Source organism: Amblyraja radiata, chromosome 12 (assembly GCF_010909765.2).
Source record: "Amblyraja radiata isolate CabotCenter1 chromosome 12, sAmbRad1.1.pri, whole genome shotgun sequence".
Taxonomy (NCBI): domain Eukaryota; kingdom Metazoa; phylum Chordata; class Chondrichthyes; order Rajiformes; family Rajidae; genus Amblyraja; species Amblyraja radiata.
In genome coordinates, this window is record NC_045967.1 from 9735584 (window position 1) to 9749832 (window position 14249).

Genomic DNA, 14249 nt, shown 5'->3' on the forward strand with positions numbered 1-14249 from the left:
ATTTCGTCTATTTAAAAATACACTTTTACCCTTCCTTATAAAACCATGTACCTGTTTCTAGTATTAGAGTCTTCGAGCTCCTTTATCTAGCTTGCTCTGTGTGTGATCATTTGGCATAACTATTGTTTATGCATGGCCATTACACTTATGTATTATTGTATTGCATAGTGTAACAAGGTCTTATATTGTATTATGTCACAATATCATGAAATAATATATCATGTAATAATGTTGATAGTATGTATTAACATACGATGTATGATAGGTGGTATATGGTATTATGCATCAACATTATGCTGTAACACATAACTATTATTATTATTGGATATGTAAAGCCAATTAACAATTGTTATAAACTATAACAAGTGGGGATGGAGGGGTTTTGGGATTGGTGTGTGGGTAGGTGGGTCAATGAAAGCCTCTATGTATGTTATGTCTTGTGCTGTATGTTCTATGTTGGACCCCCTCGAAAACGAGACGACTGTCCATCTCAAGGGGTTATCCATGAATAAACTTGTTTCAACCTCACCGCCCAACCACAAGACACAGGGAACAGCACCAAACACCCAGCGTCCCGGCCACAGGGGAGGCAGCAGGGCAGAGGCCTAGAAATATAGAAAATAGGTGCAGGGGGAGGCCATTCGACCCTTCGAGCCAGCACCGCCATTCATTGTGATCAAGGCTGATTGTCCTCTATCAATAACCCGTGCCTGCCTTCTCCCCATATCCCTTGATTCCACTGGCCCCGAGAGCTCTATCTAACTCTCTCTTAAATCCATCCAGTGACTTGGCCTCCACTGCCCTCTGTGGCAGGGAATTCCATAAATTCACAACTCTCTGGGTGAAAAAGTTTTTTCTCACCTCAGTCTTAAATAACCTCCCCTTTATTCTGTGGCCCCTGCTTCTGGACTCGCCCAACATTGGGGAACATTTTTCCTGCATCTAGCTTGTCCAGTCCTTCTATAATTTTATGTTTCTATAAGATCCCCCCTCATCCATCTAAACACCAGTGAATACAAGCCTAGTCTTTACAATCTTTCCTCATATGACAGTCCCACCATCCCAGGGATCAATCTCGTGAACCTACGCTGCACTGCCTTAATCACAAAGATGTCCTTCCTCAAATTAGGAGACCAAAACTGTACACAATACTCCAGATGTGGTCTCACCAGAGCCCTATACAACTGCAGAAGAACCTCTTGATTCTTATACTGAAATCCTCTTGTTATGAAGGCCAACATTCCATTAGCTTTCTTCTGCCTCTGCCCTGCAGGGCAGAGATGGCAGGGCAGAGGCAGCAGGGCAGAGATGGCAGGGCAGAGGCAGCAGGGCAGAGGCATCAGGGCAGAGATGGCAGGGCAGAGGCAGCAGGGCAGAGGCAGCAGGGCAGAATAAAATAACAAAACTCACAAAAAACACAGATTCCACCACAGTGAGTCCAACAGGCATCTCCTCACTGTGATGGAAGGCAAAAATCCTTAAAGTCCTTGTCTCTTCCCTCCTTGTTCTCCCTCTGCGCTGAGGCGATCCAGGCCTCCGATGCTGTGACCCCGCCGGGTGATGGTAAGCAAGTCCCGCGGCTGAATCCTAGCTCCGCGAACGGGCCGGTTCAAACTCCGCGGCCCGGGGCGGACGAAGCTGCCGCCCTCCACTCCATCAGACGAAGCTGTTGTTGCGGGAGCTCCGGAAAAACAGGTCACCAACCTGCGACCTGTGAGCTCTCGACGACGTCGTCCACTGGGCCCCACAGCTGAGCCTCCGAAGTCGGGTCGCCGCCGCCGCCACAGACCCAAAGTCTGCCAGCCTCGCGTTGGTAAGTCCTGGCTGGCTCTGCCTCCGGAGCCTCGAGGTTGGTCCCAGTTGGAGGCGCCATTAAGCCTCAGCGCAGACGGAGACGGGGGATACGACAAGAAAAGGCCGAAGGAAGACACCAAAAACATGTTTCTGCCCCCCCACCCCCCACACACACATACACAACCTAAATAAACTAAAAATTAACTAAAACAGGACAAAAGAAAAAACAGACGGACTGCAGGCAAGCCACAGCTGCTCGGGCAGCACAGCCACTTCTGGATATAGTTCCCTTCCCCCCTCCATTTCAGGGCACCATAATGTTTGGGACACAGCAATATCAAAAGTAGACATGTTTAGTATTTTTTTGCATATCCTTTGCTTGCAACGACTGCTTGAAGTCTGCGATTCATGGACATCAACAGTTGCTGGCTGTCTTCTCTGCCAGGCTTGTATTGCTGCCATCTTTAGCTTCTGCTTGTTTAGGGGGCTAGTCCCCTTCAGTTTTCTCTTCAGCATATAAAAGGCCTGCTCAAATGGGTTCAGATCAGGTGACTGACTTTGCCACTAGAATTTACTATTTTTTAGCTTTGAAAAACTCCTTTGTTGCTTTAGCAGTATGTTTGGGATCATTGTCTTGTTGTAGAATGAACCGCAGGTTCTGTCCATGAATTCTTCTGTGGACAGTGGTCATTGACAAATCCACATCTGACTGCTGAAGAGTGTTTCTGATCTGTCAGACAGGTGTTTGGGGATTTTACTTTATCACAGAGAGAATTCTTCTGTCATCAGCTGTGGGTGTTTTCCTTGTCCTGCCAGTCCCTTTGCAATTAGTAAGCTCACCAGTACTCTCTTTCTTCTCAATGGTGTCCCAAACAGTTGATTTTGGTAAGCTAAATGTTTGGCTGATGTCTCTAACAGTTTTATTCTTGTTTCTCAGTCTCATAATGGCTTATTTGACTTTCATTGGCACAACTTTGGTCCTCATGTTAATTAACAGCTATAAAAATGGTGATGGAAAGACTGGAGGAAAGACTAGGTGCTGAGAGCTCTCCTATACCTGCATTAAGGAGGCAATTAAACACACCTGAGCAATTACAAACACCTGTGAAGCCATGTGTCCCAAACATTATGGTGCCCTGAAATGGGGGGAACTATGTATAAACGCAGCTGTAATTTCTACATGGTGAAACCAAAATGCATAAAAATGGCCGTCATTAAAATCTGACAATATGCACATTAACCACATGTGATTTTTTTCTATTACAAATTGCAAATTGTGGTGTACAGAGGCAAATAAATAAATGATGGGTCTTTGTCCCAAACATTATGGTGGGCACGGTGGAACAAGGATAGTGATCCCCTTCACCCCAGAAGCCCCCACATCTAACACATATTCCTCTGACATTTCCATCTCCTCCAACTTGATTACACCACCAGTCACATCTTCTCATAACCACCCCTTTCCATCTTTGGCATAGGCTGCTTCCTTCGCCACCCCTTAGTTCACCCATCCCTTCCCCCCAAACCACCCCCTCCCCAGCCACTTCCCCCTGCTACAATCTGTCCCTCTAGCTCACATACCCCCTCACCCGTATCCACCTATTACCTATGGCAAGATCAACTCTTGAATGCCTGCACATAATCTTCACCCATCGATGCCCTGCATATCCATGTGCCGATACAAAAGCCTCTTAAACGCCATTATAGCATCTGCTTCCATACTGCCCACCTCCCTCCAAAATATTTCACCTGCACCACTCCTTTAAACTTTACCCCTCACCTTAATGCCATCCTGAGCGTCCCAGCCACAGGGGAGGGGGGCAGCACTGAGCGCCCCAGCCACAGGGGAGGGGGGCAGCACTGAGCACTGAGCGCCACACGGGGCCAGGGGGGGGGGGGGGTTAAGAAAGCACTGAGCGCCCTGGACACAAGGGGGCAGCACTAAGCGTCCTGGCCACACGGCGGGGATGAGAAAGCACTGAGCGCCCCGGACACAAGGGGGCAGCACTGAGTGCCCCGGACACAAGGGGCAGCACCGAGTGCCCCGGACACAAGGGGGCAGCACCGAGCGCCCCGGACACAAGGGGCAGCACTGAGCGCCCCGGACACAAGGGGCAGCACCGAGCGCCCCGGACACAAGGGGCAGCACCGAGCGCCCCGGACACAAGGGGCAGCACTGAGCGCCCCGGACACAAGGGGCAGCACCGAGTGCACCGGACACAAGGGGCAGCACTGTGCGCCCCGGACACAAGGGGGCAGCACTGAACGCCCTGGCCACACGGCGGGGATGAGAAAGCACTGAGCGCCCCGGACACAAGGGGGCAGCACTGAACGCCCTGGCCACACGGCAGAGATGAGAAAGCACTGAGCGCCCCGGACACAAGGGGGCAGCACCGAGCGCCCCGGACACAAGGGGGCAGCACCGAGTGCCCCGGACACAAGGGGGCAGCACCGAGTGCCCCGGACACAAGGGGGCAGCACCGAGCGCCCCGGACACAAGGGGGAAGCACGGAGCGCCCCGGACACAAGGGGGCAGCACCGAGCGCCCCGGACACAAGGGGGCAGCACCGAGTGCCCCGGACACAAGGGGGCAGCACCGAGTGCCCCGGACACAAGGGGGCAGCACCGAGTGCCCCGGACACAAGGGGGCAGTGGAAAGACACAAAGTGCTGGAACAACTTAGTAGGTAAGGCAGCATCTCTGGGCAAAAAGTATTGAAAGTAGGTATCAATGACAAAATCATCTGGCTCTTGGTCAGCTGAGGAAAACTGTACTTCAACGAGTCCTCAAATACAGCAAATACTCAGTCTCCAAGCCAGCAGTGAATGTCACAGCTCCGTGTGCCCAGAGACCAGTCAGAGGCCTCACTCAGACCTGTTCAACTTGTGTATGACTTGATTATACTCAGGCATAGAATTATTTGACTGGAGACCAGACAGAGACAGTTTTTCACTATGTCGTTACACATGTTAATAATAAACCAATCATCTACTAATGGTAGTGAAAAATTAAACAATTAGGAAGAGACCTTGGACATTCCTACTGTCCACAATGGCATCTATTTACTGTATTTCAGTGAAAGCATTCTGAGTTGTAAAAAGCTGCTGATATAACTAATAAATAAGAATTGCACCACTTATTTCCACCCTTTTGCATTCTCCATGTTAATGTGCTTGTCCTTAGACTGGCTAACCCAGAGATCACTATGGATACCAACTAATGGATTGCACTTGCAATGTGGTGCTTGCTACGACAATAGGCATCCCTTAACAGAGAGACATTTGGAAAATTGTTCATTGTTCCCTCCGCACCCAACCGATCTGCAATCAAACCCTCTTCCTCTATCCCTCTCTATGCCTCCATTACATTCACTACTCTTCCTTTATTCTCAGTCCAGATGAAGGGTCACAACCCAAAGCCCCTTCCACAGACGGTGCCTGACCAGCTGAGTTTCTCTAGCAGTTCTCCTTCATTTGATATAGAAATAGTTCAAGTAACCTTTCAACCTGCTTTATTAATCCATAAAATCTCAGCAGCCCTGGATGATGACCTTGCCCAAATCCCATGGCCTTCAATTCCCCAGTAGTAAAATCTCAGGCTTGATGCTTCAAACTCCACAGCTCTTAATAATATTGAAAAATTCACAACCTTTTGACACCAGTTCCTCATGTTCATCTCAAATTGATGATGTTTACCCTGAAACCATGCTTTAGAATTCTACGTTTTTCCCCCCAAGGGAAACATCCTCACTATCCATTGTCAATCACCTCAGAACCATATCACCCTTCATTCCTCTAACCTGTAATGAGTACAAGCCCAATATGCTTGATTGTTTCTCATGGGATTTCCAATCCATCCCATAAATCCATTTTGTGAACCTTCTCAGAAATGCCTCAAAGCAAACGATCTCCACCTTAAATGAAATGACCAAAATTGTACACGGTACAGCAGCAATGGTCTGAATAATAAGTTCTCGCAAGAGTTCCGAGGAAGCTGAAAAATCTGACAGTGGATAAGTCATCTGCATCAGATGGATAGCCTGAAATAGGTAGCTGTAGAGATTGTGGAGGCATTATTAGCGATCTTTCAAGAATCACCAGAGTCTGGAGTGGATCCTGAGGATGATAAAATTGCAAATGCTAATATGCTGTTCAAGAAGGGAATGATGTAAGATGGGAAACTAAAGGCCGGTTAGCCTGACTTCACTAGTTGGTAAGATTTTAGAGTCCATTATTAAGGATGACGTTTCCTGGTACTTATAAACACATGATAAAATAGGCCAAAGTCAGCATGGTTTTGTGAAGAGGAGATCTTGCCTGACATCTGTAGGAATTCTTTGAGGAAGTAAATAGCAGGATAGACAAAGGAGAGTGGATGTTGTTCACTTGGATTTTGAGAAGGCCTATGATAAAGTGCCGCACGTGAGGCTGTTATAGATGATGCGAGTCCTTGGTACTAGAGGGAAGATACTAGCATGGAGAATGATCCTGGGAATAATTGGGTTAAGCGTATGTTTGACAACTCTGGGCCTGTACTCGAGTTCAGAAGAATGAGGGAGATCTCATTAAAACATTGCACAATGAAATACATGGATAGAGTGGATGTGGAGAGAATGTTTCCACTAGTGGGAGAGACCAGGATTAGAGGGCACAGCCTTAGAATAAAAGGATTAACCTTTAGAAAGTAGATGAGGGAGAATTTCTTTAGTGAATCTGTAGAATTTATTGCCACAGAAGGCTGGGTATTTTTAAAAGCAGTATTTTTATTGATAGGTTCTTGATTAGTAAAGGTGTCAAAGGTTACGGGTAGAAGGCAGGAAAATGTGGTTGAGAGGGAAAGCCATGATTGAATGGTGGAGTAGGTTTAATTAGCTGAATAGCCTAATTCTGCTCCTATAACATGAATCGAATGGCAGAGTAAACTTGAGGGGCCAAATATGCTCCTACAACTTAAGAACTTTCATTTGTACTCTATCTTGGTGAATCCAAATAGAAAATACAAATCTAACCATGTATAAAGATTTGTTTGTTCAAATTATATCTCTATTAAATGCAATTAAAATAAATTTGTCCAAAATATTTTAACCAAAAATATAGTTTGAAATGATGAGCCACAGAAAAATGTTACACGTCGAGCAAGGATGTGAATATCACAAGTTCATGCTTTCAGCAAAATGTGCTACAATGTTTTAAATATATATTATCTACAAATCTTATAGAAGTACATAGCCCAGACTTCCAGCATTCACAACTTAATATTTAAAGAGGAAAGCAATTTTTTTGCTGAGAAAGATTTTTCAAAAAATAAAGATAATTCCACAATAATTGAAAGGCATCTTTGTTATTAATTAGATTCAAATGGATGTCCTACAACTGTAGAAAGTGCCATCCAAAAATGATTTAGATACATATTTTCACATCTAAGTACAAAATTCCATGATAAACTGTATTTATTTTCAATAGATAAGTTACAAAAGTTATTTCACACTTTAAAATATGACAATTTGGTGTTTTAATCTGTAACAATGTAATCCAAAAATAATTTCTCTTATATGAACAATAAAAAAGGTCAATCAATACCCCCGTATCCACTTCAGGGCTTCCACAGTGTAAAGTCCTGGCAGCAGGCAGTGCCTTCCTCAGGGGCTGAGGCAAGGCAGGGAAGGAATTGGCCACATGTCAACTATCTACAAAATGGTAGAGTGAGTCTGAGGTAGTTGGTTTCCTCCAAATATTTCACTTTTGTTTAGTTTTTTTATTTAAAAAAAACATTGTCTTCCCTATCCACCAGTGCATGGATCAAGTGTTAAAGGAGGCACCGTATCTGAACTATGGGAAAGACAAGCCTCAGGGTCAGCTTGAATGACAGGGTGAACAAAGGTGAAATATTACAGCAGAATTTCTTACTGCTATCATTCACGTTCACCACACCCACCTCCAAAAGCAACTGCTCCCACAGTATTGGCAAAGCTCTTCAACCAGTCAAGGGACTCTGCTCCACACGCCCACTCCCCAGTGGGGTGCCAGGATCAGACAGGACCATTCAGTATGACAGGGTAGCAAATTGTCTTCAGCCCTGCATTTCAGCTAACTATTGTTGATGTGGTTTATCTGTCCTGCCAGAGATCTTGAAGTAACATCGTCCAGTACTCTTTCTAGTTGCTGGATTAATACGCGTCTTTTAAATCTGGGGAACAAAAATAAAAGCAAGTTTTACCTTTTAACCAGTCAAACAAACTTGTATGGTTCATGTTACGTTCAGCTAAATGTCTGGTAATTCAAAAAGTATTAAACAAAATCTCAGACTCAATTATGCAAGATTATCTGCTGTAATTAATATAATCTAAATTAAAAACAGAATACAGTATGCTGGAAATACCCAGTGGATCAGACATATCAGTGGAGAGAGATATCTGGAGAGACGTTTAGGTTAGAGATAACTGATTATCAGAGATAACTTATGAACTTCTGTTCTGCCAATTTCCCAGAGGGCCTTATTCAACAGTAGCTCAAATTTTAGCATTTGCAAATAGGTGTTATATATCTAAATTCTCAGAAGGCATTTGATAGTGCCATTACCTAGCCCATTAACCAAACCCGAGCATCCAACTACCCGTTACCATATTTCTCCAATTTATCCGCTTTCTCAACCATGTGTTCTCTGAATTCATCCTGCCCACAAGACCCAGGCTATTAAAACAGAAATCCTGACAAATCTGAAATAAAACAAATTTGATGAAGGTTCATCGAGCTGACGTGGTAACTCAGATTTCTTTCTGTGTGACCACCTCGACTAGTCCCCCTGGTCCTCGACTCCATCCTATCCCCCCTGCTGGTCCAATCTCTCCCGACTTATGTCCAGGGTACCTCACACGCCCTTCGTCTCTTCAATGACTTCCGTTTTCCAGGCCCCCACTACCTCATCTTTACTAAGGATGTTCAGTTACTCAACACCTCACTCCCCCACCAGGAAGATCTTAAAGCCCTGTTTCTTCCTCGGCTGCAGAACCAGCCAATTTCCCTCTACTCCACACAGCACAGCTGGTGCTCACCCTTAACAACCTCCTTCGACTCCTCCCACTCCTCGATGTCCCGCAGCTTTGCACTTGCTTCTCCTCTCCCCAGTCGCAACAGGGACCGAGTCCCCCTAGTCCTCACCTTCTACCTCATCAGCCGTTATATACAACACATAATGCTCCGACATTTTCGCCTGCTCCAACGGGATACCACCACTAGCCACATCTTCCCATCGTCACCCCTTTCCGCATAGACTTCCCTCCGCAACTCTCTGGTCAATTCGTCCCCTTCCCACCCAAACCACCCCCTCCCTCGGTGCTTTCTCCTGCAACCGCAGGAGATGCAACATCTGTTCTTATACCTCCCCCCTCGACGCTATCTAAGGACCCCGAGTCTTTTCAGATGAGACAGAGGTTCACTTGTACTTCCTTCATCCTCATCTACTGTATCCGCTGTTCCAGGTGTGGACTCCTATTATATCAGCGAGGTCAAGCGCAGGTTTGGCGATCGTTTCGCTGAACACCTCCGCTCAGTCAGCCTAAACCTACCTGATCTCCCGGCTGCTAAACACTTTAACTCCCCACTCTCATACTGACCTTTCTGTCCATACTGATCACTCCTCCATTGGCAGAGTGAGGCCCAGCACAAATTGGAGGAAAAGCATGTCATATTTTGCTTGAGCAGCTTACACCCCAGTGGTATGAACAATGACTTCTCTAATTTCAAGTAACCCTTGCTTTCCCTCTTTCTCCATCTCTCACCCTCCCAGTTATCCGATCAGCCTTACTGTCTCAGACTACATTTTGCTAGCCCTTGCTGTCTCCTCCCCTTCCTTAACCCTCGAGCTGTCTCCTCCCATCCCCCCCGCCCTCGGGCTCCTCCTCCTCCCTTTTTCCTTCCTTCTCCCCCCCACCCCCCATCAGTCTGAAGAAGGGTTTCGGCCCGAAACGTCACCTATTTCCTTCGCTCCATAGATGCTGCTGCACCCGCTGAGTTTCTCCAGCATTTTTGTGTACCTTCGATCTTCCAGCATCTGCAGTTCCTTCTTGAACATTTTATCTTTGTTTGCTTTGTTGTTAACTTGTCCCAATTAACAATGATCTATTCTATATTTTCCTTGATCTTCATTCCATGTCCTGTTTTCACACCTTACACTTCCTTATCTATGTATCTCCCTCTTCCGACATCAGTCTGAAGGCTCGACCTGAAACGTCACCCATTCCTCCTCTCCAGAGATGCCTGTCCCGCTGAGTTACTCCAGCATTTTGTGTCTATCTTCCCTGAGTACTCTTGCATTTTCTGTTTTTAATGCATATATTACAGCGGATAAACAAATAGTTAAGAGAGAGATAGAGAAAGGGAGAGGAAAAAGATTGAAAGTAGGAATTCCAGAACTCAGGTTAAAATAGCAAAATCCCAGGGGCACAATTAAAGGATCTTTATCATAACATCAGAAAAAGAAGCAACAGGCCCTCGAGTCTGCTCTGGCATCGAATATGATCAATGCCGATTGCTTGAAGACTTTTTAACCTGTGCAATAACCTTTCATGGGGCATCTTGCTAAACACCTTAAAAAATCCAAAGATATTACATCTACCTTTGCCCCATTATCACCTTGCTCAATACACCTTCAAAGAACTGCACCAAATTTACCAAAAGCAACTTTGCTTAAAAAAAAACACAATAAAGTCTGCATTGCATGATTATTTTTATTGCTCCCTCAAACATATTCTAGAATGTCCCCAATGTCAGCTGTTAAGTTGGAGACAAAATGCTCTGTCTCCATCCTTCCTTGACTACCACCATTAAATTGTGTTTTCCCGAAATGCTGGGATCACTCCAGAATCTAAGGAACATTTGAAATCTCACAACTAACACATTCCGGATTCACTGCAGCCATTTTCTTCAAAACCAGGGGAAGCAGCCATCAAGCCTGTCGAGCAATCACTTGGTTCAGCATTTCTTTTCTCCTCTGACAGCATGAAGCCCCCTTCCCCACTCCCCTCTTTTGACCCAGCATTTTTCTATTACTGGGATGCTTTCAATGTCACCAGCCACAAATAAAAACAAAATGTGTTCAAAATATCTGTTATTTCCTGTTATTAATCCTCCTCTTCGGGATCAACATTTACTTTGGCTTCAATTTCATAAACTTGTGGAAAGTCGGACAGTTTTTACATTTCTTTCTAGTATTGATCTATTTTCTCTTTGTCATATTTTGTTGGTTTTGAAAATGTTCCCAATCCTGAAACATACCACTAATTTTCACATTATAAGCCTCTTCCTTCAAACTGATACTGGTCTTAACCTCCTTAGTTAGCTCAGGTGGTCATTATTTTTCAATGGTGTATATATTGTGCTATGAATGACTTTGAACAGACATTTCTTTTTATTGAAGTGTCAAAAACCTGATGGGAGGGATTCGAACAAGAATTCTGAATGTGGTGAACAAGAACTTGGTTACAATACATTGTGGGCTCAATATTGGAATGGAAAGGAAATGGGATGACAGTAAACAAAGATACGTCACAAAGGTCAATTTTTAGCTGACGTGAGCGATCAATTGGTTTTCTAGGATTAAGATCAAGAGTGCAGGGTCTGGGTCTTAAGGGAAGGATGATTTCAGAGAACACATGGTTGAGAAATTGGAGAAACATGGTAACTGGTGTGGTCGGATGCTCAGATCTGGATAATCTGGCAGAAAATGATACTTTCAAATGGCTCCTGAAAACACCTATTTGCAAATGTTAAAATGGGAGCTAGTGCTGAATAAGGCCCTCTGGTAAACCGGCAGAGCATAAGTTTGTAAATGAGAGGATAAGTTAGGTCACTCAGCCGATCAAGTCTACTGTCATTCAATAATGGCTGATCTATCTCTCCCTCTCAACCCCATTCTCCTGCCTTCTCCCCATAACCCCTGACACGTGTACAAGTCAAGTCAAGAGAGTTTATTGTCACGTGTCCCAGATAGGACAATGAAATTGTTGCTCGCTGCAGCAAAACAGAATATTGTAGGCATAAATACAGAACAGATCAGTGTGTCCATATACCATAGAATATATATATACACACACATAAATAAACAGATAAAGTGCAATGGGCTGTTATAGTTCAGAGTTTGATTGAAGTTGTGTTTAATAGTCTGATGGCTGTGGGGAAGCAGCTGTTCCTGAACCTGTATGTTGCAGATTTCAGGCTCCTGTACCTTCTACCCGATGTCAGTGGAGAGATGAGTGTGTGGCCAGGACAATGTGGGTCCTTGATGATGTTGGCAGCCTTTTTGAGGCAGCGACTGCAATAGATTGCCTCGATGGTTGGGAGGTCAGAGCCGATGATGGACTTGGCAGTGTTTACAACTTTTTGCAGCTTTTTCCGCTCCTGGACGCTCAAGTTGCCGAACCAAGCCACGATGCAACCGGTCAGCATGCTCTCTACTGTGCACCTGTAGAAGTTCGAGAGAGTCCTCCTTGACAAACCGACACTCCGTAATCTTCTCAGGAAGTAGAGGCGCTGATGTGCTTTCTTTATAATTGTATCAGTGTTCTGGGACCAGGAGAGATCTTCGGAAATATGCACGCCCAGGAATTTGAAGTTCTTGACCCTTTCCACCATATAAACAGGACTGTGGGTCCCCATCCTACCCCTTCAAAAGTCCACAATCAGTTCCTTGGTTTTGCTGGTGTTGAGAGCCAGGTTATTGTGCTGGCACCATTTGGTCAATCGGTCGATCTCACTTCTATACTCTAACTCGTCCCCATCAGTGATACGTCCCACAACAGTGGTGTCGTTGGCAAACTTGATGATGGAGTTTGCACCATGTCCGGCTATGCAGTCATGAGTATAGAGTACAGCAGGGGACTGAGCACGCAGCCTTGAGGTGCTCCCGTGCAGATTGGTATAGAGGATGACACATTTCCACCACCTAATCAACAATCTGTCAATCTCCCCCTTAAAAATATCCATTGATTTGGCCTCTACATCTTTCAGTGACAATGAATCCCACAGATTTACCACCACAGATTGTACTCTATGGCCAGCCCCAAACCACACAAAGGTTGTGGAATAAAAATGGAAACTCCAGCGAGAATAAAAGAGGTAAATTCCCTCAGAGAATAAAAGGGTTTGCAGTTTATAAAGAAGGATTTTAGAAGTTAGACAATACCGAAGAACAGAAGTTAGACAATACCGTGATGTCGCTGCACCAGTTAGTAGAGTAATGGTTAGTATAGAAGGTTAGTATTCCACCGCCTCTTGATTTTCCCGCTGCCTCTGCTTCGCGGTCCCCTCTATGTAGTTGAAAGCCAGTCAGTTGCAGCGCATTGTCCGTGGTCGACTCACACAGCCAGGTCTCGGTGAAGCACAGGGCAACGGCTCGAGAGAAGTCCTTGTTTGTCTGGCACAGGAGTTGCAGTTCGTCCACTTTGTTGTTGAGGGAACGTAGATTTGCAAAGAATATACTCGGGAGCGGTGTGCATAATCCTCGTCGCCGGAGTCGGGCGAGTACTCCAGAGTGCTTCCCACGGGTCCTCCTCCGTCTCAAAACCTTGAACACAGCCACAGCCCCGCCATGTCCAAATAATCCAGCGAATGAGAGAAATCCGGAACGATGTTTGGAAGTACCGTTTGTCTGAAGTTAATGACTAGCTCTCTCGTGAAAGTGATCTTTGTGGGGTTTTCACACATTACACAAACGAACAAACACATACAAAACAGCAAGGAACAGTACACCGTGGCAGCCATCGTCAGCACCAGCCGGAAAGGTAATTGTTAGCTGAGTGCTAGGTGAAAACAAGCACAGACAATGAGACTCAACAAGACGACTTGGGTGGGGGAGGGATGGAGCGAGAGGAGGTGCTAATTAGGGACGACAGATGGCACAATGGGCTAAGTGTTCGGCTGGCAACCGGAAGGTAGCCGGTTCGAATCCCGCTTGGAGTGCATACTGTCGTTGTGTCCTTGGGCAAGACACTTCACCCACCTTTGCCTGTGTGTGAATGTGTGTGAGTGATTGGTGGTGGTCGGAGGGGCCGTAGGCGCAGATTGGCAGCCACGCTTCCGTCAGTCTGCCCCATGGCAGCTGTGGCTACAGAAGTAGCTTACCACCACCGAGTGTGACTGAGGAGTGAATGAATAATGCGATGTAAAGCGCCTTGAGTATTAGAAAGGCGCTATATAAATCCCATCCATTATTATTATTATTATTAATTAGAGAAATCAATATTCATACCACTGGGTTGTAAGCTACCCAAGTGAAATATGAGATGCTGTTCCTCCAACTTGCATTTGGCCTCACTCTGACAATGGAGGCCCAGGACAGAAATGTCAGTGAGGGAATGGGAAGGGGTATTAAAGTGTGTGGCAAACGGGAGATCAGGCAGGTCCAGGTGGACTGAGCGAAGGTGTTCACCAAAACATTCGTCCAGTCTACATTTGATCTCG

At 45.5% G+C, this 14249-nt stretch overlaps 1 protein-coding gene across 1 annotated transcript in view; it reads right to left on the reverse strand.

Moving 5' to 3' along the window:
• Nucleotides 1-7118: 7118 nt before the first annotated feature.
• LOC116978906 (integrator complex subunit 6-like) overlaps nt 7119-14249 on the reverse strand; it is a 92806-nt gene continuing 85675 nt past the window's right edge. Inside the window, exon 18 of the mRNA XM_033030186.1 lies at nt 7119-7980. Coding sequence (XP_032886077.1) covers nt 7881-7980 — 100 coding nt within the window. The 3' untranslated portion in view covers nt 7119-7880. The remainder of the gene's footprint in view (nt 7981-14249) is intronic.